The sequence below is a fragment of the Desmodus rotundus genome, chromosome 9 (genome assembly GCF_022682495.2).
Source record: "Desmodus rotundus isolate HL8 chromosome 9, HLdesRot8A.1, whole genome shotgun sequence".
In the NCBI taxonomy this organism is placed as follows: Eukaryota; Metazoa; Chordata; class Mammalia; order Chiroptera; family Phyllostomidae; genus Desmodus; species Desmodus rotundus.
This window is the reverse complement of record NC_071395.1, coordinates 55319242-55344915: the sequence shown is the minus strand read 5'-3', so window position 1 is coordinate 55344915 and position 25674 is coordinate 55319242. Positions and strand designations below refer to the sequence as shown.

General features: G+C 38.7%; 1 protein-coding gene across 3 annotated transcripts in view; it reads right to left on the bottom strand.

Moving 5' to 3' along the window:
* Window positions 1-3294: 3294 nt before the first annotated feature.
* The window catches only part of LOC112305112 (BCL2/adenovirus E1B 19 kDa protein-interacting protein 3-like), a 23142-nt gene continuing 762 nt past the window's right edge, over window positions 3295-25674 (bottom strand). For 2 of the 3 annotated variants that reach the window (XM_024560783.4, XM_053911002.2), the window contains exons 2-6: window positions 18544-18727; window positions 13702-13774; window positions 8176-8279; window positions 7905-8054; window positions 3295-6043 (exon numbers count right to left, since the gene is read on the bottom strand). In XM_024560783.4, the coding sequence (XP_024416551.2) occupies window positions 5995-6043; window positions 7905-8054; window positions 8176-8279; window positions 13702-13774; window positions 18544-18727 (560 nt within the window). In that variant the 3' untranslated portion in view covers window positions 3295-5994. Of the gene's footprint in view, window positions 6044-7904; window positions 8055-8175; window positions 8280-13701; window positions 13775-18543; window positions 18728-25142; window positions 25251-25674 lie in introns of those variants that run through there. The other variant, XM_053911003.2, reaches the window with a different exon arrangement.

The window sequence follows — 25674 nt, the reverse complement described above, 5'->3', positions numbered from 1 at the left end:
ACAACTGATAACCAGAGGGAAAGGCTGGGGAACACTCCTCTCCTTTGGGCAGCAGTGCAGGGGGTGGCTCCAAGCATGAGCTCCCAGGACAGCAGCGCTGGCGTGGGCTGACAAGTGAAGTCCTGGGAGAACTGGAGAAGGTGGTAATGCCTGGTGTGCAGAGGTTTCTATCAGTTCCGGAGGGTGCTCTCCAGCCTCTCAATGATCCCGCCACCTCAAATCCACTTTTTCATGGACACCATGGGCTTCAGGATCAGACCACACTGGAATCTATTTGTCAGAGTGGACTAATACAACAGCTATAAATCCGGTGTCCCAGAAAAGCCCCTGGCATACAATGCATACACAGTGAATGTCTGCTACTTAAAAGAATGCATGAAATAGCCCTGGCTGGTGTGGCTCAGCTGGCTGGAGCATCGTCCCGTAAACAGAAAGGTCACGGGTTCGATTATTGGTTGAAATAAGTGACAGTCAACCAATTCATGTTTCTCTTCCTTTCTCCTTTCCCTTCTAAAATCAATAAGCATGTCCTTGGGTGATGATAAAAAAGAATGTGTGAAATAAAAGGGTCATAGTTGCTTTCATGGAACGAAGGTCTCCCTCTTACACAGAATAGTTTTTAAAACTTCATCCACCTGACCTTTAAATGGCAAAAACCATGAATGTTAAACCAAAGTTTGGAAAACACTGCATTAGTTGACATAGGAAATTCCTTTAAGATTGGGTTCACTGCATTAACACATAATTTCTTTTCCCACTAGGAAGTCAGATCTGCCAAAAAATAAAAAGTTGACCCGCCTACCATGAAGTGTACATTCTTTGAAGGACAGTTCAAGTTTAAGGGGAGGGCCACCCAGCTATGGGCAGAGATCTACCTGGTTCAGGTACTGAACTTGGAATTTCTCTTCAGTAAAATCAAAAAAGCAACTACTTCAAATGGATTGTCGTAAGGATTAAAGAATACATGAGCTCTTTACCAATGTCACCCTGATAAATTTAATAATAATAAAGTGAGAGCTGAAGAGTCAGTATCTGGCCCAGGCTAAGTACTACTCCCTGCATGTTTCCATATTTCTTCCCCCCTTGCTCCTCACTCCTCACCCAGTGGCTTACTAAATTATACGGCTAACACAACAGTGAAGAAACCAGTGATACTGAGTTTTCTTCATGCTATTCTCACACTGAATCACAACCCCCCAAATATGGATCCTTTGGCAGGAACATTACAGCATTTATGAAAGCACAGATAACATCAAAATAACATTCAGAAATGGGTGAAATGTGTATGAATTTTCCTTTTTCATAATTATTCACGATGCTTAAATTTGTGATGCCCAAATGGATAGCTTGGAGCGTAACATCTGTCTCTATACAGAATTACCAGCGTTGCCAAACACAGTGAACCGTGCCACGCCGACATAGCTGCCTACGTTTTGATCCAATTTTCTCTCTTCCCAGATCACCCTTTATTAAGTGTAATATTTTAGTTAGAAGCTATTGATGCTTCAGAATTATTTCCAAAAGACTAAGAAACCCTAGATGCTTCATTTCCTACCATGATTGTTTGGGTTTTGTGAACTTTCAATGGCTCCAAAAGTCCTTCTACTCCTTTCCAAGGTTAATTTCCCCCGAGTCCTTAATACATCCTGCTCCTGCCCAGGTCTTATTCCATTATCAATCTGTTCCCACAGCTTGAACATGTCCTTTGCACACTCTCCTTAGCCTGAGAACTTACATCTCTTATCCCAGCCATCTCAGCCTCAGTAAACGATCCTACCATCCTGTCTCTTCTTCAAAATCCTCCGTCTTGTGTAATATACCACAGTTTTTTGATCCTCTCATTTGCTGATGGGCAGGGGACAGTGAGGAGAGGGGATTACAGGAACTACTATAAAGGACACATGGACAGAATCAAGAGGGAGGGTGGAGGTGGGGGAGGGAGGGGGTTTTGGCTGGGGTGGGGTGGAGGGATGGGGAGAAAAGGCAGACAACTGTAATTGAGTAACAATAAAAATTTAAAAAAGAAAAGAAAAAAAATCCTCCCTCTTATTTCTGTCTCCAAATTTACTGAGGAAAGCCAAAACTTTCTCACTTGCTACTCATTCATTAACTTAATTACAGTCTTACCAAGTCCCCTCCTTTGCTCCTACAGGAAATGCTCTTGCAAAGATGAGTAGTGATTCAATTCTCAAGTTCAAAAGCCTCCCTTCAATTCACCCTCAGTAACCACTCAATGTCATAGGATTGGTTGCCTCCTACTCTTCTGGCGGGGAGGATTAGGTAGTCCTACTTCTACTACAATATGCACCTTTTTGAGCTTCTCTGCTCAATCTTCAAATGGTAAATACTTCACCGCTATTTCAACTCCTTTCTTCTTTCCCCGTGTCCAAATCTTTAATCACTGTATAATATATATATGCATTTGCATCTCATGGTTTCACTTCCAGTCTAGACCTTTCTTCTGAGTTCTAGTTCTGTGTTAAGTGGTTATGTTCAAACCAGGTTCAATGTATTAAACATGGGAATCATCTCTCTCCCCTTACCACTCTATTCCTCCTCCAGTCCTCACTTCCTCAGCTAATTTATACCTAATTTATACTTAGGCTTCCCCTAGACACCAGCACCAAACACAAACCCCATCTTCCCACTCGCTTTGTGCCTCGTAACTTCATAGCCACCCGGACCCACCTGTCCCAACCCATCCCATCCCATCCTGCAGGCCCTCCTTCATTACCTCCAGCACTGACAGGTCCTGCCTCTGCCTTCCCTTCATTTTCAGAACTGTCTAACACTTAAGTCCTCAGCCATTTCCCAGCTTTAAGTAGGCCCCCAAAAGGGATCCAACTGACTACACACAGTTCAGTTCCACCCAAGCAGGCCACGTACACTTCAACTTGGTTCAACGCAGAATGACCTCTCTGCTCAGTGTTTCCAGCCACACTGAACTTCACACTATTTCTGGAATGCAGTTTTGCATGTCAGTTCCTGCCATTCCCTTCCCAGGCATGATATGCTCTTAATCCCCTTTTGCACTTGTAGGGCACTTACTGGCCTTTCAATATGTCACCTCCTCTGTGAATGATGTCCTGACACTATCAGGCAAAAAAAAGGCTCCGCCTGCCACGGTCTTGTCATGCTTCACACACCAACCGCACCATGTGCCGCCTGTCTCCCTGGTGCAGGACACTTGGGGGCAGGAGTGTCACTCAATCCCACAGGCTCAATGATAAAAATGTTCTCATCTCCTCTAAACTCCCAGGCAACACATGACTGAAAATGATAAACGGACAGAAAGAGTTTTGTGAGAGCTTTAATGGCACAAAATGTTTATAGCTACAAGTTATACATGTATTGTAAACTGTATATAATGATACAAAGTGCTAACTAAATAGATGAAGAATGCATAATCACTTTGGCTCAGTTAATTTCAATAATTTCAACAACTGGTTCACTTAAAAATTCATCTGCCTGGCTAAGTCTTCAGTTTTCATTTCTTAGGACAGTAAATATTTGTACTGTAATCAAAGTAGCATGTTGAACTTTTCAGCGTGCAAGTTTGTGCAGTTTTGTTCTTGACTATTGATAAATATTTTAAGCCAATTTTCATCAAACAGAAAAAAAATGAAGCCTGCCTTTTTATCTCCAAATTGTAAACAGATGTAAAGCTTTTTAAACATTAAAATGTCAACAGTTAGTTGTTGGGTTCTCCTTTCCAATCACATAATCTCCTTCTGTTCACCACACACCTGGGTAGGAACACAGACATTCATCACGTATGGTAGGGCCACCGATAAACCCTGCAGGATTCCATCTTAGAAGTTCTACTGTGATCCTATAATAAACAATCCAAAATTTCACTGGTATTTTTAAGAAAAAGGGCAGAACTAAAATTTATTTTCAATGTGGAAAAAATAAATAGACCCAAGTTTATTCACACTGCTGATAGAACTGCTACTGAATTTCAACAGAGGGTAACATATCGCCTGGAAAAAATTGCTCGTATTTTAAGAATAATTTTACGTTCCCCTCCCATGATACCAATTGTAATACAAATTGTATATTATATCAGTTTATTTATTTAGCCCTCCTAACCTGCCCAGCCTTTTTAATATTACTCAGGCTTTACAAAAATCAATGGGCCATCAGATTTTTGTTCTTCCCAAAGAAACTTAAATATGAACACTTGAAATAAATAGGTTATAGAAGGCAAATCAAGTGTTACCAGGTTTAAGAATAAAATAGAAACAAGGTATAATAAAAATGTATTCAAAATTATTTAGCATCCACTGCTAGAAAGAAAAACAAAGTAAAGTAATTCAGAAAACTATTTTGTATATATCATCTTTTTCTTAAAGACAGCCAGCTATATACTTGAAAAAAGGTCAGAAATTAATTTTTTTGTTTAACCTATATGTTATTTCCCACTATAACACATAAATTTAACAAAACTTGATGTGAGAGAGGAAAGAGTTGAGAGTTTCTGCAAACTGGTGAACCTGGTTGTCCAAGTGTTTTTATTCGAGTCAACCTGATGCACTTTATTTAATGAGTAAATTGCTAGTTTTAAAATTAACAATGGTTCTCTAAATATTCAATAGTAATGTCTATCTCATAAACATAATTATTTATATATAAAACATATAATAGTATCCTTCAGAGTCATGCTATGAGTTCTGAAATCCAATAAATCTACTTGAAATAATTGGTAATCCTGACGCTTTCTAACAATTTGGTCCTAAAGCTTCACATTTTAGAAACAAACAAACAAAAAAAAAGCATGTCATTGAAGGAAGTTGTTGAGGGTTCTGGAACATCAGACGTTTGATGTAACTGAAAAGATGGCTACAGCAGGAAGTGGGCAGCGCCTGCAGTTCACAGGGTCACCTCAGGAAGATCACACAGTAAACATCAACAAAGGGGAGATCAGAAAACAACAGATGGCATCTTTTCAGAACTGTGTCCAATGTTCCCACAAACCAAGTCTGTTTATCCAAGTTGCTCAAGTGCTTGGAATAACTCAAACAATCGCCTTTAGTTTAAAGGCTTCAGAGCAGACGTGATGCTTCCTAAGACAGTCAGCCTGTATTTACACCACAAACTGGACCTCATTCCAAAGCCTCTTTTTAGGAAAGAAAAAATTTTTAAATGTAAAGAAAGTCATGAAAAATTCACATGCAGCTAATAAACATAAAAATACCAAACACACACACAAAAATCCCAAAAGCAGTTTCATGTATTTCTAGGCCTGAGACGTTCCTTATCAGAAATAAAGATTCTACACCATAGAAAAGACAGCATTACAACATACTAGTAGTAAAATCTGCTGATGTGTTTTAGTTCCTATTCCATTTCATAGCTGTCATTTACACAGATCACCTCCTACGAATGAAAAGGTGCCATTAGGAGCTTAGGCAAAGAGTGGCTCCAAAGCTGGTTTAAAATAATTTTTTATTGCCCAGGATATTTTTTCCTTGTGTCTTGTGGGTTTTTTTCTTGTTTTCTTTTTAATAATTAGTAAGTTCAAGCTTAGAGAAGCTTGCCTTTGTCTTGAAAAACAAAACAACAAAGCTTGTATATCATTTGCCAACTTGATCTTGTTTTTAGAGAGACGGGAGTCATCTTGCAAGAGTGAAATTTATACCATGAATGATTCAGGTCTCACTCTGGTGGTACTAAAAGGAGACAACAGCATTACCGACAAAATTATTATCTGCTGGTGGCATTTGTGGAAAAGAAGCCCTTGCAAATTTCTAAACAACAGTAAACTCTGTTAGGAAATTCTAAAGTGTCTTACAGGCCAAAAAGGGAATGAGGTTAGTAAAATGCCTCAACAGAGTTTGAATAAAATACTGGATTTTGAGAATTACTGGAGCTTGGGTATGTAAAAATAGGGTTGTAGGTTGGGTCATGCTTACAATGGTCTCAAGTTCAAATACACTACTGTGACAATACACCACTTCACAGGTCACACGCTTTTCCAGGGGCTTCTTTCCTTCAGTAGGTGCTGGCAGACGGCGAGCTCAGTCGTTTTCCAATGTAGATGCTGAAAGGAAACAGAGAGCACCATTTTCACCTATTTCAACAGTTCTACATAGGCTTGTCCACAGGATAAACTCTAGTAACTAAAAATTTCAGTCCTTATAAAACGCTCAAAAGGTGTAAGTACGTAGTCCCCAGCACCCTGAAGTCATCACTGACTGACCTAAAACTAGTCACCAGCCAGCCCAACTGGTCTCCTGAGGCCAGACAGGACAGTGTAGGGCCAGGGATTAGACAAGGGAAGGTGAGAGAAAACAGACTCCCCCAGAAGTAAAGAAGGGCCAGTCTCCTTTCGATTACTCCTTTGCGGTAGATAAAAACTTCTACGTTTTTGTAGATTGACTGATAGATACTTCAGATACAAAATATACTGAACAGTAATATCCCCAATTATGAAGCTGCCAGTGCTTTCAAGAGGGCCCTTACTAACAGTTTAATTCTTAAGGACTAAGAGCCCAATATTACTTTTTTGTGCTAAGCAAGTATTTTACCATTGAACACCACAAGCAGAAGGGAAGTTAAGGAATATGGAATAAAACAATGGTGTAATAAAATCAACCAACTCTTAAAATCCCCTTTCCTGTATTCACCTATAACAACAGTTACACTTATGCCAGCAAGAGAAATAGTCTGGATTCAGCAAAGGAAAAGACACTGCAAGGTACAAAAACCCACCTCATGAGGACAAATGGACCACAGTGCAGTCAATATTGCAGGGAACTGAAAGTCCTACCCCTGCCCCCATTCCAACCCCATAAAACAGTCATGCACTCCCTTCCTCCCCAAACACCTTCCCTGGTGATGTTTGTGATCGCTGTCCTCAAAGACAGATATATCACTCAGAAGACCAAAGGGGGTGTGTGGAACAGTCACGCATGTTTCTGTGTTCACGACTGTGCACATCTCTCCCATTATGTTGAGCTCCTTAAAGGGAAGCTTAGGAAAGATGTATCTTTTGCTTATTATATACAGAAAGTGACCCACTGGACACACTTAAAGAGAATAACAGGTATGTCTTGGAATAAAATTAACAGCTAGTGTTTAACTCCTAAAATCTTTCAAAAATATATTCCCTCAGTTACTCAAATCAAGTCAAAAAAAGACTTTAAAAGGCATGCCTGAAAAATGAATGAAGTACAGGTAAATGTGGGACCAATTTTAGGAGAACAAATGGAAATGCTACAAAGAGAAAGAAAACAGTATCTCATCAACCAACCAACCAGCTTCACTCCAGGACTATATAATAACATGGCGTATCTTCCCAGCTGGGGAAAAAAGTCCACATCAACCCCCAAATTTACAAACTGATGATTAGTTTACATTAAAGTTTAAATAATCCTGAGTAATTTATAAACAACAACAACAAAAACCAAAAAGAAAAATCAATCACAGACAAGCCCATTTAAAAATGATCACTAAGGCCCTGACTGGTGTGGCTCAGTGGGTTGGTCATCATCCCACAAACCGAAAGGGCACAGGTTTGATTCCAGTTGAGGGCATATGCCTGGGTTATGGGCCAGGTCCCTGATTGGGGGTATGTGAGAGGCTGCATGTTTCTCTCGTGCCTCTCTTTCTCCCTCCCTTCCTCTCTATCTATAAATAAATAAATAAATAAATAAAGTCTCTTTAAAAAAAGATCACTTAGGAAATTAATATGAACTTATTTTTCAGAAAAAACTACAATTAAAAATGCTAATCACTGTACCAACCAACCTTAAGAATTCTTTTAAGCTCACACCCTATTTGAACTAAAACACTAATAGCAAAACAACACAAACTGATTTTACATGTGCTTCTTACATTTAGAAGTAAAACATGAGGATAAAATGAATGAAAAAAACCTGTACGAGTTGCCCAGTACTTACCCTAGCCCCAAAGCCAAAACATGAGACAGGAAAAGAGATGGAATGAACACCTTAAGAAACTCCGCAGAGAAAATACCCCCTTTCTTCATGGCTCCGCTTTTTCTCATGCTTAAAGAAACAGACCGTTTTGGGTGCCGGAAATGGAACTCCCTGGGGGAAGAAATTCAGAAATAGGTATCAGAAATGCATTTGCTGAAAATAGTGTGGGAAGTAGCAGGTCCAACGCATACACACCCATTATGCCCACTGAAGAGAACATGTGAGAACTCACTTAGGTGGAATGTTCTCAGGCCTACTGGACCAGTCTGACACCCAGTCTACACTTTTCTTCAATGCATCAACTTCTTTCTCTCCTTCTACAGCTTCTTCTTCTGACTATAAAGAAGAATTCAAAAATTAAAAAGACAAAAAGGAATACCAGTTCTTCCTACTACAAAAGACAAATTCAGAGATCATGTGGAAATCAAAAGGTTGAACATCAGTAATTTTTATGTAAGAAATATGCCATTTTTCTAAAAAGGCTGACAAAATAATCTAAGATCAGAGTATTTAGTATCTTAAAAAGAACTGGAGTGAGTTTCACTGTTTTTATATCTAAGCATAGAATATGAACCTGAAACTTCAATTAAACCTCAATAAAAAAAAAAGTGAACCTGAAAAAAAAGCACATTTTAGCCCTGGCTGGTGTGGCTCAGTGGATTGAGTGCCAGCCTGCAAACCAAAGGGTCGTTGGTTTGATTCCCAGTCAGGACACATGCCTGGGTTGTGGGCCAGGTCCCCAGTGGGGGGCATGCAGGAAGCAGCCACACAATGATATTTCTCTCCACCTCATCTTCCCTTCCCCTCTCTCTAAAAATAATTATATAAAAATTTTGAAAAAGCACATTTGAGGCTATGCTAACTAAAGTGTGGAAAATGTTGATAATTGTTGATTTGGGTGTTGCTTACATGAAGGTCCACTGTAATATACTCTACTTTTGTATTTAAAACTTTTTATAATTAAAAATAAAAGACAACATATCAAAAAGTATTACACCACAGGTGGCAGAAACAAGGCCTGCGGGCTGAATCCAGCCCTCCACTTTGTTTTATCCTGCTTAGTACCTTGTTTCTACCCGCTGGCAGCGTTGAGCTCCTTGCCCCTAGTTAAGGAGTAGTTACATTTATACAGTCCTGAAATTATATTCGGCCCTTTGAAGGCAACCACGAGGCTGATGTGGCCCCCAGTGAACAAGAGTTTGACACCCCTGGTATGTGCTACCAAATATAAAGTGATGAGAAAATAAATAAGTAGGAGACATGATAAGGAAACAAATAATAATAGTATTTATTAGGCATGTATCAAGAGACAAGTCTAACTCCAAGCACTTCCCATGCATTTACTTTTACCATGCAACAACCCAGTAAAAATAGGAACTGTTAATACTCAATTTTTGCAGATGAGGAAACAGATATAAATTAAGTAACTGCCTAAGGTTCTATAAGCAATAAGTAGCAGGGCTGGATTCCAAACCCAGGCAAAATGTTTCTAGAGCCCTCCCTCTTCAGCAATAGGTTTTACTCCCTAGAAGGTTCTATTTTTCTAGACAAATCACTATCTAAACATTTCCCGAGGTCTATTCAAAACTACTTACGACAAAAGGCTGTTTTTGTGGTTTTTTTGGAATACGTATTTTATACAGAGTCAGAATTTGACATCTTTTGTATCAACTAAATGAAAAATAAATGTGTTTTCTCTTTAATAATAACCTAAAGTTTTCAGGCCTAGAGCAATCAAATTTCCCAAACGCTTTTCTTATTATAGAACCCATAGGAATGAGACATTCCTAAAAATGACACAGCATTATTTATTCAGTTTTAGGGAATGTGATGCTGTGACCTCAAACCAAAGGATCTCAAAGCTAAGAATTGTTTTTGATTTGTTATTTTGTTTGAATAGGATCCAGCCTTTGACCAAAGCTTTGATTCTTTTCAGTAGGTAGTTACAAAATGCAGAGCCTGACATATCCCATGATTCTTTTTTGACAGGTCCAGTTCTCTGTGGAATAGCTGCCCATGGAAGGCAGCTTTAAAACTCTCCAGATACAGATAGTCCTTTTTACTATCAAACTGAAAGTACCATCCCTCTGGATTTTTGCTACACTGTAGTATCATTCTTATTTAGTGCACCTGGACTTTGCAAATTCCACTGGATGACACAATGTAGCCTTGAGGATTAAACTTTTTCCCCTGGGGAAATCTCAGTTACTCAGAATCATGAGTTGGCTCTTTAGAATAAATCTAAAAACATCCTAAATCAAAAACAATAAATTGTTACAATTTATTTATAGACCAATTTGTACACACACAGTATCTGACAATATTCAACACACTGCACACCCTTTCTGTTAAGTTTCCAACTTTGGTCTCACATGTCTCTCTCTGAAACTGCTCAAAGTTTTAGGTTTAAATTTGTGAACAAGTTAGTATTTCATAATTTCCAAGAGAATTAAAAAATAGATTTTTTTGTTCTATTTTTTTTAAGATGACTTAATTTTCTCAGTTGAGTGAAGCAAAGTTATCTTTGGACTATTATTTTTTTAAAAAAAAAAAAACCAGATCACTTTAGAATCAGGATCATAATCTCTCCAGCTCTCCTCATTTACTATCAACCCTGAGCTTCCTTTTATTAATCTTAAATTTGCCAGTTTTAGGTTTTAAATTGTCTTCCAACTCAGAATTTCAGAATACAGTAAAATGCACTTAATCTAATTAAATAAGAGCTATGCTTTCAACTGAATTGATAACCCTCTCTCTACACTTACATTCAAACAGTAGATTATGATCATTTTAGCCTGTCCTCTTGTGGAAAGCCCTCAGCTTCTAACCCCTTACACTGTCCTCCTCTGGCCCACCTCAAGTTCTTCAAGACTCTAAACACGGACAGTAAACTGCAGTCTGTGGGCTCCATGTTCAGATAAACCACAGTTTACAAGAGGGGAAAGAGAGGACCATTTCAATTTCTATCACCTTCCAAAGAGACCCAACACTATGCTGGCCTCTTTGGTCCCAGACACACACTGCAAAATGCCTTCAAGAGACAATTCACAGTCTATTTTCTGTGACAAAAATGAGACTCTTGAGGACTACCATCCTGAAAATACAGTCTGAATGACCTTTTGCTTAAATGCATTCTAACTTAGGCTTCCTCATACCGTAACTAACCAGACATGTGTTAGTCTGTACTCAGGACCTTGTGAGTTGTCCTGAAACCAATTCCTTTCAGTGAATTATTTTAGTAGAAGGAGTGGTGGTCACAGGCTCAAACAGCCCTGGCTCTATCACTTACTTGCTTTGTAATCTTAGATAAGTAACTTAATTAAGCCTCACCTTTCCCATTTGTTCATGGGTATAATATCACCTCCTGCACTGAAATGAGAACATTAAAAAAGGGAAAAACTTAAAAAAGTAAATTTAGCACCAATAATGTGTCTGATAAATATCAATATTTTTCCTTCCTCCTCCTAGAAGAGGCTGAAAATGTCATAGTCCTGATAGATATATATAAAAATATTCAGTAAGAGCAAGTATCATACTAGTCCTTTGTTTAACTGCTTTAAATTGTTTCTTAACCCTATACTTGCTTCTCATTCATGAAAAAAATTTTTCATCCTCCCAAACTCTAAACTGATTAATTTTATATTATCTTTTCTGCAATTAAAAAAAAAAAGCAGCAATTTAAAAGGCTATTTGAAAGTTTAAATAAATTGTATCTACTGATATTTCCTTCACTAAAAGTCTTACTCTAAGATAAAACGCTTCTGATGCCCTGGCCAGGTGGCTCAGTTGGTTGGAGCGTCATCCTATACACCAGAAGGCGACAGGTTCCATCACAGTCAGCGTACATACCTAGGTTGAGGGTTCTGAGATGCATAGAGGAGGCAACCAACCCATATCTCTCTTTTTCTCTCTCTCTCCCCCTTCTTCTCTCACTAAAATCAATAAATATATCCTTGGGTGAGTACTGGAAAAAGAAAGATATAATGCTTTCGATATATGTGTAAAAGTTAAACTGCTTTTCCAAACATGTAACCCTATTTAAACTGACTGATCTGACTGTTACACTGCTTATCAAAGGGTTGATGTTAACCAATGTTCTTTTAGGTACTTGTTTCTGAATAGGAATCACACAGCAATACTATCATAACCTGACCTAGAGGCCAAAAGTCTTACATTTTCAACTCCAGGAGTCCCCTAAGTTCAATCATCAGTTAAGTCTAATTGTACACCTGCCACTGCATGAACACTGACCAAAGTGGTCCATTAGGATGTCGAATAGATTATTAGAGGGAAAAAGTATATGCGGAGGGTGAGGGAGGTCTATGGTCAAATAAATAATTGGGGAATACTTGGTTTAAATAAACAGATTTCTTTACTGCAGGAATCATCAGAGCCTGTAACACATTACTACCTGCTGTGACTAACGGAGGTGAGGGAGCCCAGGCACTGTATCCTTTCCCACTTAATTGACATCAGAATGATTTTATGGGGTTTCCACTTGAGCAAATGTTCCTCAAAATATATATTGGAAAATGCTATTCTAGATTTTCAATGTATCCATACAAAAGACAATACGGATTGAGGGCATTTTCCTCAGGACAGACTAAAAGCAAAAAATTAATTTCATTTCTCTATCTTGGCATTCCTTACTATACTTTGTGCCACAGAAACTTCACAGACTTCCTTCTTCATTGTTATAGCTTACTGCACACGGCCAAACTGACACACAAAAGCCAGTCGTTTGGCAAGTCCAGTCAGACACCTTCCTGCATGAGAGCTAAGCTACTCCACAGAGCCCAGTTCATCATGAAATACATTTGTATTCAATCCCAGAGGTTTCCTGGGCTTCAGAGAACAGCACAAACAGAGCAAAGTCAAAGTAGGAAGAAATCATGCAGGCTTCTGAAATGGAACAATAGTGGGTGGATCCCAGATAACAGGCAAAATATTTCTAGTGCAAAGGGTTCAAGACATATACAGTGAGAACCCCACAAAGCAAAGTTTTTATTACAATGTATTTAAACATTCAATCAACACACATTCTTCAAGCACCTTAACACAAAAGAAAAGGAGAATCATTCCTATCCTCAGGAATCTGCACTCTGACACTTTGAGGTGACCTGACACATCAATAAAGTTAAGGGCTCGCTATGAACATTCTAAATCATTCACAATTACTTATCACAAATTTTATAACTTAGACCTTTATAAGTTTTAAATACCATATCCATCTATACTTCCAACAATGTCAACTCCTAAGTGAGCTGAATTTACCTTATTTAACTTAAGGAACCTGCATAATTTAGATCAATTTTTTCTTAACTGTTGAAATTCATCTCAAAAGTCACTGCTTTCATGCAGTGAAAGTTTTCATACCTGGTTCTACAACCACCTCCCTTTTCATTTATTTTGTGACCTTAAATGAAGACATGTGTTTTGGTTTTCTATTTATAAACTCAAGAAAACTAGCCTGGCACAGTAAAATGATACCTCATAGACAATCATTTTCCAATTCTTTTAGGGTGATATGCCCCCAAATTCTCAGTTGTAAAGGAGTACAACAAGGACTATATCATCCTAAGGGAATTCCAAAACAGAAACTGAGTAACTTAAAACAGCTTCAAACTATTTTTTAAAGTCTTCTAGTTCTTTAATATATTTTAGCCAAACATACAGGCTTGCATTTCTGTAACTATTCACTGTGAATCAGAAAAGTAAATTCACACACACACACACACACACACACACACACACACACCTGAGAGCTATGGTCCCTGCTGGTATGCATTTCCACATCAAACGTAATTTGTCCATCTTCTTGTGGGGAAGGGCTAGGAGAGAAAGAATTTAGTCATTAATAATTTTGTCAAATAAATTATCCCATTTTGTCAAATAAATTATCCCTACCAGAAATTAGAAAATTAAAAGGCATAGTAATATGGCTGTGAAAAGCAGCAATTCAGAAGTATACCATAACCCCATAGAAGAAAAAAATGAAATTGAGCACTTTTACTTCCAAAAAATTCTGAAATTTTTCTGTGGTGATAAATTCCTTCACAATGATAACTCTGCAAAGGAAATATTACCTATAGACGCAGGACTGTCACATTTTATTTTTACTCCCCCCCAATAAAGATAAAATGATCTTTAAACACAGAAACCTTGTTTGGGGTTCTTTGTTTCAAAGTTCCTTCATCATTAAATAATTCATCACCAACAGTTCTCAAAGTGTGAACGCAGTTTCCAAAGACTCATTCAAAGGGTCTTGGAGGTTAACATTGTTTTCATATTATTATTAGATTCATTTGCTATTTTCATTCTCATTCTCTCATGAATATGCAGTGAAATTTCCTAAAGGTTACATGTGTGACATTATAACAGATCGAATGTAAATGCACACAAGAATCCAGCTGTTTTCTAAGCCACATATTAAAGAGATTTACAAAAAAGTAAAACAGTGCCACTAGTCCTAATTTTGTTTGTGAAAACTAGTTATTTTCCATTTTAAAAAGTTATGTTAAAATATAATGGTTTATTATTGTTGAATATTTTTTAAATTTTCTCAGTTTTAATTTCTAATATAGTAAATACCAAAATATACAATCCATGTAAAACAAAAGCTCTGTGGTATTCCTGATAATTTTTAGGAGTGTAAAGAAGCACAGAGACCAAAAAGTTTGAGAAGCACTATTCTGCTTATTTCAGAAATATTTGCTTTGAGATATTTCAGTGAATTAGGTAAGCATATACATATATATCTGTATATGCACATATATGTATGTATATGAATATATAACCTTTAATGAAAAATACAAAATGTCGTCCCAGGACTATAAAAATTTACAGATAAATTTTTAGACAAAGACACATGACCATGAACTGTACTTGATACACTAGATGAATGTAATGTGCTAAGTCCTATTTTTAGCTTTATCAATGATTCCCTGTATAATTCCATAGCAAGTCTCTAGGTCTTTCACTAAACACTGTCCCCCAAAATCTAAATTCAAATAGAGATGGAAAATGTTCAACAGAACAGATGTTAAGTATTAAAGTTATCATGAGCATGTGTACAATGTTCATATACAGAGATGTTGGTGAAACTGACTCAAAAAAGTATAGTCACCAGAAATATATCAGGTAGATCAAGCCCAGGAGTACTAGGCTACTACAGTTGACACAGGAGATCCTTAAAGGAAGGTAGGAAAAGACAAAAGCTGATTCCATATGAAACAAACATATTAATGTATTTGAAAAATTTTTGTCTTGAACTAGAAATCTTAGTTTACTGTCATTACGCTCATAACTCTGTTGGGTTCACAGCCGAAGGTCAAGTTAAGGGCCAGCTTTGCAGAGCCGTGAGCAGGTCAAGGCAGCAGCACGACAGGTGAGAGTCCACCCCAAGCACTGTTCCACTTCCACACTCTTCTCGACACTGCTCCCATCTCGCTCAGAAATACTAAACATGTATTTGGTAAACTGCTTACCACTCCTAGCACTTTGGAACGCATTAGATGCAGGGATGTCAAACTCATTTTCACCTGGGGCCACATCAGCCTCGAGGTTGCCTTCAAAGGGCTGAATGTAATTTCAACCCCTTAACAGTTAAGGAGTAGTTACATTTATACAGTCCTAAAATTATTTCGGCCCTTAAAAGGCAACCTCAAAGTTTATGTGGCCTCTGGTGGAAGTGAGTTTGACACCCCTGTATTAGAGCTTCAACCCCAGCTCATGTCAGGATCAGCTGGGGAGATTTTTAAATATTCTCCTGTTTCTACCCGTCCCCTGACAACAGAATGAGAATCTCCAGGGATGGCGTCTGCTGTGCTGGTATTTTTAAAAGCTGTCTGGATGAATCATAGGTTGAAAACTGCTACAACAGGGTGGAACGCAAAGCAAAACACATAGGTGTTATCTTCTAACAACTACCACAGTGACAAAAGTATATCTATGAAATCATTTTTAAACTTAAAGTGTACATAAATTAGGGACCAATAGCCAATAATCCTAAAACTTTGCTACCTACAAGGAACACTTCTCAACAACTTCAAATATACAGATGTATGACAATTCAAATGACGTGAATTTTGAAGACTTTTTTTTTTTTTTTAAGATTTTATTTATTGGACCAGGCCTGCAACCCAGGCATGTGCCCTGACTGGGAACTGAACCAGCAACCCTTCAGTTCACAGGCTGGCGCTCAATCCACTGAGCCACACCAGCCATGGCTGAAGACACTTTTAAATGTTAAAGTGTGTTAGATATCCCAAGAGTCTTACTGCACTGGAGTTCTAGGCCTCCCTGAAAGACAACCAGTAAGCCAGGGCCTGCAGATATATAAGCCGAGGGACAGGAAAGTGTTCAAAAGCATCTGCCACACCTTACTTCACGTGGTTGGAAACCCAGCTGAAACACGATCACAGGAGGGTGAATTCGTATTTGATCACAGGTATCACTGCAACCATCAATGAAATCAGATGACCAGAAAGGTGAGCAAGTGACTTTTCCTCTGCTCAGTAACAGCACCAAGTGACCACCAGGTGAAGCAACACATTGGCATGGGTGATCAAGGGTCACACACTTAAATGTAGAGTAAAAGCCTATCAACAGGACCATATGAGCAGTAAACTTCAGAAACCCACCAGGGAGTCCCATGAAATGAATGTAATACATTTATAGTTTACTTTTTCTGCTATGTTTTATTGTGCTTTGCTTTACTGTACTTTACAGATGTTGCATTTTTCACAAACTGAAGCCCCTCCACCAGCAAAAAGACTATGACTTACTTTACTGTGAGACTAGCTTTGTTGCGGTGATCTGGAACTGAACCCGCAGTATGTCTGACATCTGCCTGGATAACAAAAACCTCATTCTGAAAGACTAATGCTGTCGTGACTGGAATCAAAGGCAAGCTGCTCAGAAAGCTATCCACTCTCCTGCTTATTACTAGAGCCATCCCAAGCTCTTAAGGAGCACAGGGATAAGTCAGCGATGAGACGGGGTGGCAGGGCTGCACACTGTGCCATAGCTATAGACCTCAAACCAGGCCTCTGCTGCCTTGGGAAAATCAGTGGATCATAAAACACACAGCACTTCGATCATGAGTTACCTCTATTTCTCCATTTATACTTTTTCTGGTAAGTAATAATACGTGCTATACACATAATTTTTACAAAACACAAAAATATTCAGAGGAAAAAAATCTGTAATTCCATCCCCTGGAGACAATCACTGTTTACATTTTTAAATATTTCCTTAATCTTTCCCCCCCAGGCATTTTCTACATGGCTGATATCAATTAACTCTTAATTAACCAGAAGATTATCCAATACCCTGTAATGCTATCAGCATGGCTGTCACTGGTCTAAGAATTGTCAAATGATAACAGTTTGTCATTTAATATCTAGTCCCTCTGAAAAAAAGAGAATCTTACATTGAAAATTAAACTAACAACTCAGGCCCTGGCCGGGTAGCTCAGCTGGTTGGAGCGTCATCCTGATATGCCAGGGTTGAGGGTTCTATCCCGGTCATGGGCACATACGAGAGTCAACCAATGAATATACAGATAGGTGGAACAACAAATCAATGTTTCTCCCTCTCTCTTCCCTTCCCCTCCCTCTCTCCCTAAAAAAAAAAAAAAAAAAAAAAAAAAAAAAAAAAAAAAAAAATCAATATGTAAAAAAAAATAAAACACTAAACAAACAGCTCAATTTCATTCTGCCCACACATACCTCTATATTCTTACTGTTTCACTTTAATCAGTGGAATTAGTTTCTCTAACTCAGAGAAAAATGAGGTCTGAACAAAAACTTCCTCTGAGGAAACAGAATGGCCTTCAAAATTAACTGTCTTTACAGACCTTGGTTAGTGCTTCCACTTTGCAAACATTACTCTAACTTGAACCAAACTGCAGTTCCTATAATGTAAATGCTTTACTGAGCATCTACTACCTACCAGCACCATTACTGAGGGAATACCAAGGAGATGAAACATGACCCGGCCTCACAGAGCCTCACAGAGAAGGGAGGACAGATATACACAGAGATAACTATATTCAAGGCAGACTAAGAGCTGTGAGACAAGGACACAAAAAGGACAATGGGAGAAAGCTGGGTTAACTCTATAAATAAACACTTATTCCACTGAGTTTTAAACTGATAAAACATCTAAGAACAATACAATCTGATAAGGAAATTGATTTAATCTGGGAGAAACACAAGTACTTGTGAATGAACTGTGTGATTTAAATATACACACTGCGCCCTGGCTGGTGTGGGTCAGTGTCGGCCTGTGAACTGAAAGGTCATTGATTTGATTCCCAGTCAAGACACATGCCTGGGTTGTGGGTCAGGTTCCCAGTTGGGGGCGTGCGAGAGGCAACTAATCGATGTATCTCACACACGGATGTTTCTCTCCCCGCCTTTTTCCCTCCTTTCCCCCCTCTCTAAAAATAAATAAATAAAATCTTTAAAAAAATACACATACTGTAATAAATTGGGCGTCATATTTTATGAACTGAAGATGTAAGTCATTTATTTTTCCTAATGGGAGTTAACCTTGTACCCATCTGTTTCCTGAATTCCACCAAAACCTCACTTACCTGTCACAGTGAGAACTGCCTCTCGAACTGCTCTGTCCTGATTCATGCTGTGCATCCAAAAGAATCTTCTCCATGTCTCCATTGTGGATAGAGGATGAGGAAGGGACGTGTTCCAGCCCCCCATTTTTCCCATTGCCATTATCATTGTCATTGCTGCTGTTCATGGGGAGCTCCACCCAAGAACCTGTTGGGCAAGTCAGATAACTTGCGTTAACCACAGCAGAACTGAAATCTGTCATGTGCACACAGATGTGAATATGGTGGATTCAGATAAGAAGTCTTACTCCCCTCAAACCAAATGCAAAAAGTATTCTGAAGAAGATAAACAAGGAGCAATAATAGTCTACAAGTCTATATAATTCTGCTCCTGAAGTAGGTCATGCAATGAACCAACTTAGAAAAAGCTGGAACTCTAAAACTAGTATTGTAGAAAATGTCTTTAAGCCAATTTTCCCTCTGGTTAAAGCTTAGTTTACATACAACAAACACTTCACTGAACTGAAAACTTTTAGGTTGCTTTCCAAAAAATACTTTATATCTAGACAAATTTACCTTTAATATTTTACCTTTAATATATTTTCCATAGTCCACACCAGTTATTCAGTTTTATTCTCTCCACAAATGAAATAAACATATGATTTAACTTCAAAAGGTCATCTAAATAAGTTAACAACTATGTCCTAATTAGCACAAACAACTGTGAAGCTCCTAGAGGAGGGACCTGGATGCAATCATAAAAATTTCAATTTGTATACAAATCTGGAGCACAAAGTTAATGCAGCTGGCTCACAACTAAGTCAGGTGCTAATGCTAAGAAAACCTGAAAAAAGCTGTACCTCTAGCCCGCAAAACAGTTTCTTCCTTTCCTTTATGCCTCACTATTTCTAGCCTTTCTCCTTTCTCTATCCACTAAGCATACCTTGTGAACTTCTCTTTTCTCTATTCTCTCTCAGGAGTTGCTACTTTCTAGGGTTTTCAGTAAGCCTCTTTGGTTTGGGGGGAGTAACAACTGCGTGTCTGCCACAGGTGACAACTGAAGTTTTCTCAAGGGAACAGTGGCAGAGGGTGGAGCCATGGGAAAGGGGCTATGGCTGTGGTAATATGGATTGGTCTTAAAAATATTTATTGGCTTGATGAGTTTGCTGAACACATTAAGAAGCTTTAATTTTAACAAGAATTGGCAACAGTAGCTGATAAGCCAATTTCACAACAGGCTAGAAATAATTTTTTTCATAATTTCCATTTGATACAATAAATTTTGTTTTAGAAACTGTCACCACACAGGTTGCTGAGACCATTCCTCTGATCTCACCAGCAAAAGCATCAAAGAGAGTTCTGTGGCCAAACATTACTCCATCAGCAAAACAGGATAATGACCCAAACAGGTTCAAACCCTAAAGGCACCCTAAATGAGGTGATGGCTATTTCCGACTTGGACTTGGACGTGAACATCATCCTCGTGTGAAGGAAAAGCTCAAAGGCAGACCAGGTTGGAAATCTGACTCCACCCCTTACTATCTGACTTTCTGACCTTAGTTTCCTCATTTGTAAAACAAAGATGAGAGCATAGTGCCTATCTCCCAGGGTTGCTGTGAGGATTAAATATAGGAACGTAGACAAACAGTAAGTGCTCAGTTACAAACTGGTTAAAAGAATTTATATTTGTAAAGTACTTAGAACAGTGTTTGCTCAATAAAAATGAAGTTACTCTTTCCGTCCTTTCCCTGAGGCAGTCCTGGGTTGTCACAGTCCCCTAATCCCCACCACATCTTTGGGACTGTACTGCCAAACACCAGTTAGATGACATCCCTGAAGCCTCAGGCTGTATACACACAAAGACAGACACAGACGACACAGAACTCAACATGACTTAACAAACTCAACCGGCAAAGCTAGAGCAGATCTAACACTGAAGGTAATTTAACTAAATATTTAGAGTGCCTCTGGAGTGTATAAGAAATATGCTAAAAGCATTCCTAAGTTTAGAGAGCTGCAAAATATTTTAACTGAATGAGAGGCAGAGAAAACGCGAGGTATATGATAAACTGTTCTTTCCCCCTTCTAGCACTGTTTCTGGGATTTTCAAACTTATTTAAACCAATGGGACCAGTTCTTGTACAGAAGTACACCGTGTACAAGTAAAGAAAAACAAAGAACAGTACATAACAGTTCAAAAGTGTTATGAACATTACATGTACATAATAATTAGACATTCCCTAGTTTAAGTTGAGAATTGCTAAAAGATTCAGAGAAGCATGTTTCTACATTCTCTAATATAGTACATCATGAAGGCTGGCCCAGTTATTGCGTACATTCATGACTGTCTGCTACCTGTACTCTCTCTAGTTTTACAATCACCAGGTCAACCCTCCAGCAAAAAGGGGAGTGGGAGAGCTAGGGGGTGAGGAAAAAGAGAACAGTACTATTTCTCATTTTTCAAGGCTCCACATGTCAATCTGACCCTAACCAGGAGTGACAGGCCAGACCTGCTCTGGTGGAGACAGAACTAAGCAAGCAGGAGTTCCAGACGGGTCTCTGTGGAAGCCAGTGTTCCCCCAAATGCAATAAATGTTCACTTGAAGTAGCTGATCAAAGAGGAAAAAAAAAAGCGTGTAACATTCTGGACCTTACTTTTCTTAAGGATTTCCATACCAATATCTAAATTCTACCTCCTGCATTAAAAATATATAAGCAATCATAATCTAGGAACTTGGGGAGACATACCTAGAAAATCTTAGCAAAAGTGGTCTCTGTAATTGCCTTAACACTCAGTATAACTGAAGGCAGTTACTTGAAATGTATTAGGAGAGGGTTAAGAGTTCTGACTCCCACTCTATGACAGCTGTTGCACCTAGACCTGCCAGTTTTCTCATCTGTAAATAGGGTTAGTAAATGTATCTACCTCATTGTATTGTCAGGAGGATGATATGAATAAACCACATTAAAAAAAAGGAAAGGTTACTAGTACAATGTGTTAGCTAATATTATAATTATATTCTATCTTTTAAAAACATTACAAAATAATTTTCTTGAAAAATGCAACATCAGTACATAAAAATACCTCTCCTCCCAATCTCACATCCCTAACACAAGGGAAACCACTTCTAAAACTTTCCTATGTAAACTTCCAGAGTTTTCATAGAAATATGGAAATCACTGCCCTTGCTGGTGTGGCTCAGTGGATTGAGTGCCAGCCTGAAAACCAAAGGGTCACTGGTTAGATTCCCAGTCAGGGCACACGCCTGGTCCCCAGTAGGGGCCGGGCGAGAGGCAACCACACATTGATGTTTCCTTCTCTTTCTGCTTCTCTTCCCCTCTCTCAAAAACAAAAAACAAAAAACAAAAAACAACCCCCCCCCCAAATTATTGTTTCTAATATTGTTATTGAAATCAAGGCTTCAATGGAGGATAGTTTGGCAACATGCATTAAGAGCCTTAAAAAGTTAGATTTCCTTTAATCAATAATTCTCTTCCCAGAAATATCATCTATAGTAAAAAAAACACCACTGCAGAGAAAGTTATGCACACATATTCATTAAGAGGCTACACATCACCTTTATCTTTTGAGAAAAATGGTTTTGAAAAAAGCAAACTTTTCCTTCTCCATAGATGAACTCCACATGTCTTTTTCACCTCACCTTATTCATTTCTGATTTACAGCTCAGATTTTCTTGATGTTCTAACTCTACAGATCCTTACTAGTCCCTTTTTATTTGGAAAGGAAACAAGATATGAGGATTGTGCTTCCAAGCAATACAAACTGGGAAAAAAATCTCAAGAGTGAATTCTTTTCCTAAAAATCAAGCTTTAAAATTAAAAACTGCAGGCTCTATCATACTAAAAGCTTACTTACAAATTGAAAACTGTTCTCTTATGACTGATTGTACATGTACATAATACATTAGACATTTCCCAGTTTAAGTTGAGAATTGTTAAAAGATTCAGAGAAGCATGTTTCTACATTCTCTAATATAGTACATCATGAAGGCTGGCCCAGTTATTGCGTACATTCATGACTGTCTGCTACCTGTACTCTCTCTAGTTTTACAATCACCAGGTCAACCCTCCTGCAAAAAGGGGAGTGGGAGAGCTAGGGGGTGAGGAAAAAGAGAACAGTACTATTTCTCATTTTTCAAGGCTCCACATGTCAATCTGACCCTGACCAGGAGTGACACATTTCATTATGTCTTATCCTCTTTCTGTAAAGCCTATATTTTATTTCAAGTACCTGAAGCTAGAATTTAGATTACGAATAGTCAGGGACATTCTTATTTTAAAAAAAGTTGGCCTTTTTGCACAAGTAGGTACAACACACTAATTATGTATTCTAAGCAGTATTATAAGACAGTGATGTTTCATGTATCATAGTCTTAAAAGCCTTCTTGCAATATTGAGGAAGCAAGAACATCATGGTTGAAGATGTTAAAAAAAACAAAACAAAACACAACAACACTGTACTTCCTACATTAAACAAGAATTATACTGGTATCTTGATTTTCCTTATATTACATCTACTGATTTTTATGACATAAATGTCCTATGCAAATATTCTTAAGTAATTTAATAGTTTTCTTAAGAATAAAACTAACATTGGAAATTGGAAAATGTCCTTTTAACTTTAAAAGCAGTTCAGATATTTGTTCACTAATTTGTAATGAAAGTGAACAGTTTCCCTAAAACAGTAAACTAAAAAAAAAAATCACAGAAAGGTTTCATTATTCCAAATATTTCAATAATTTGCTATTAAAACTCTGATCCCTGAACTAAAGATAAAATCCCAAGCCAGAGATAATTTGTACCATGAGTTCATCTCCTGTTTTTCTTAGTTGTGCAACTCTACCCAACAAAGAACTTCAACTTATCAGCAATTTGGATAGTACATATTAGATGCCTGAGTAAGTTGTTTTGCCCAGTGCCCAAAAATCACTTGAAGGAATCATTAAGGCTTGTTTTGCTCAGTCCAGTGTTGTATAATGAGCTAAAAAACAAACTGTAAAAGGCAAAAGGGGAGTTAATAAATGTGGCACTATCCAAAAGCTTTTCAGTAACTTAAAAGCTCACCCTACCCCCAGAATACTTCCTATGTAGCAGACTTCCCAAAGCAACATTTTGATTATCATACCCAGGCTGAGTGTTCTTCCACTTTTTAAGAGCTAACATAAACATAGCAGCAACTGCTTGGCCAACATCATCAAATACCTAATAGGTCTGTCAGACACAGAGATAAAAACAATCACATATAGCTCAACACCATTTCTGTTGTTAAATGGTCAAAGGAAAATTACAATTCCTCTGCTTTCTGTGAAATCAGGTACACATACTAACCAAATAGCTAACTTAAAGGTATTATAGACAAACACTGAGTACAATTAAAAAACAGGTACTAAAAAGAGACAGAAGGGCAGGCCACCTCTGTCCTGGATGTGTTATTAGGTGGAATAACACACCCAGAGAATAAGAAACACACAATTCTGGGCCACTGAAAAGAAGTGTCCTGAAAAGAGCACTAGATGGATGAATGTGAAAACCTCAGCTCCAGGTCCTCACCAGGTGTCAACTTGGACAACCGCACACTTGACTCTAGACCTGTTTCTTTACTGGTAAGTAACAGGTGACAGAAATCTCTTAAGTCTCTTCCCAACACTTTGTAAAGTAGAAGATTGTCTAAAGACTGTGCTGAACATGTGAAACTAATACAACATAATATTCAATGTAAATTGTAATTGAAAAATAAAAATTAAATAATAATAATAAAGAAATCTTATGCCATTTTAAAATCCCATGGTTCTAAAAGAGTATGCTAAACACGGGTAAATCATTTTAAAATGCAGATTAATATGTACAGCAAATAACACAGGCACAAATTTATTCTAATTTAGTGTGGGAAACAATGTTTTACATTTCAGAACATCACTTTTTTTAAAGTTTTAAAAAATCAACATTTGAGGAATTTATCCACGAAAAGATGGAGCAGCAGCAATAAGCAATGAAAACATCTTAAAATAATCGAATTCTATCCCCATCTTGTGAGAACAGGAACTCTCTTCCCTAAGATAATTTTGAGGCCATATTGCAACATCTTCCTTTTATGAAAGAGACTGCAATGCCTTCAATGTCATGTAAGCATCCAAACGACTTTTTAACAGTTTCATCTGGTTGTATGAGAAGTGTCCCAACCACCTCTTTCATGGGAGGAATTACAGGAAGACGAAGCAAAAACCTTTCCAAGACTCTGAGCTTTAAAGCCATCTGGGGCTAACCTTAGGACAAGATGTCTGAGCACCAGAATGTTATGAAAAGCAACTGTAGTTGGTCGTAATTCAATACTGCCATTAACTTTCAACCGCCCTTGTGTATGAATATGGTTTTAAACCCGTTTCTGAAAATTCATTGCCCCAGACTCCATGATTTGTGCAATCTTGCATGGTTCAAGAGGGTGTCTGTTCATAAACAGGTTTACAGGGCACACAACTCCATCGTTAAAAAAGAAAAAAATCACTTGAGCAACTCTGAAACCTCTAAAAAAAAAAAAAGTGCCGTAGCTCTGTCCCCCCGCCCCCCGCCACTCCCCGACGTTAAACAAGTAACCACTAAATTACCAAATGATTTTCCTAACCAGCCTGTGGTAACAAAGGGCCGCAACCAGAGGTCTCACGCTCCGCGCCGGGCCGACCCGGAGAGGCGAGGTGGGGTCAGCTGCGCCAGGTTCTGCGCCGCCGCACACCTGACCGCGCGCCCGCCCCTCGGCCGCCCCCGCCCCTCGGCCGCCCCCTCCCCTCGGCAGGCAGCCCGCGTCCATCCCCAAACGTCCCCGCCGCACGTCCCCATCCCTGCCCACGTCCCCTTCCGCGCCCGCTCCGCCCACCCTCCCAGCGCTCCACGGCCGCCCCTTTTCACGCCTCGACAGGCTCCGCTCAGGGGCCCACCACAAGTGGGATCGGCTCGTCCCCCTCCTCCTCCCACCCACCAGCCCTCCAAAACCGTGAACAGAAGCAGCCTCCGCCGCAAGACCCCAAGAAGGAGGGGAAGACCGGTCCTGAGGAAGACACAGCACCTCATCCTGACAGGTGACTGAAACTGTCAGTCACCCGCACATCCTCAGCCTGGACCAATGGGCTGCCTTCTCCTCCC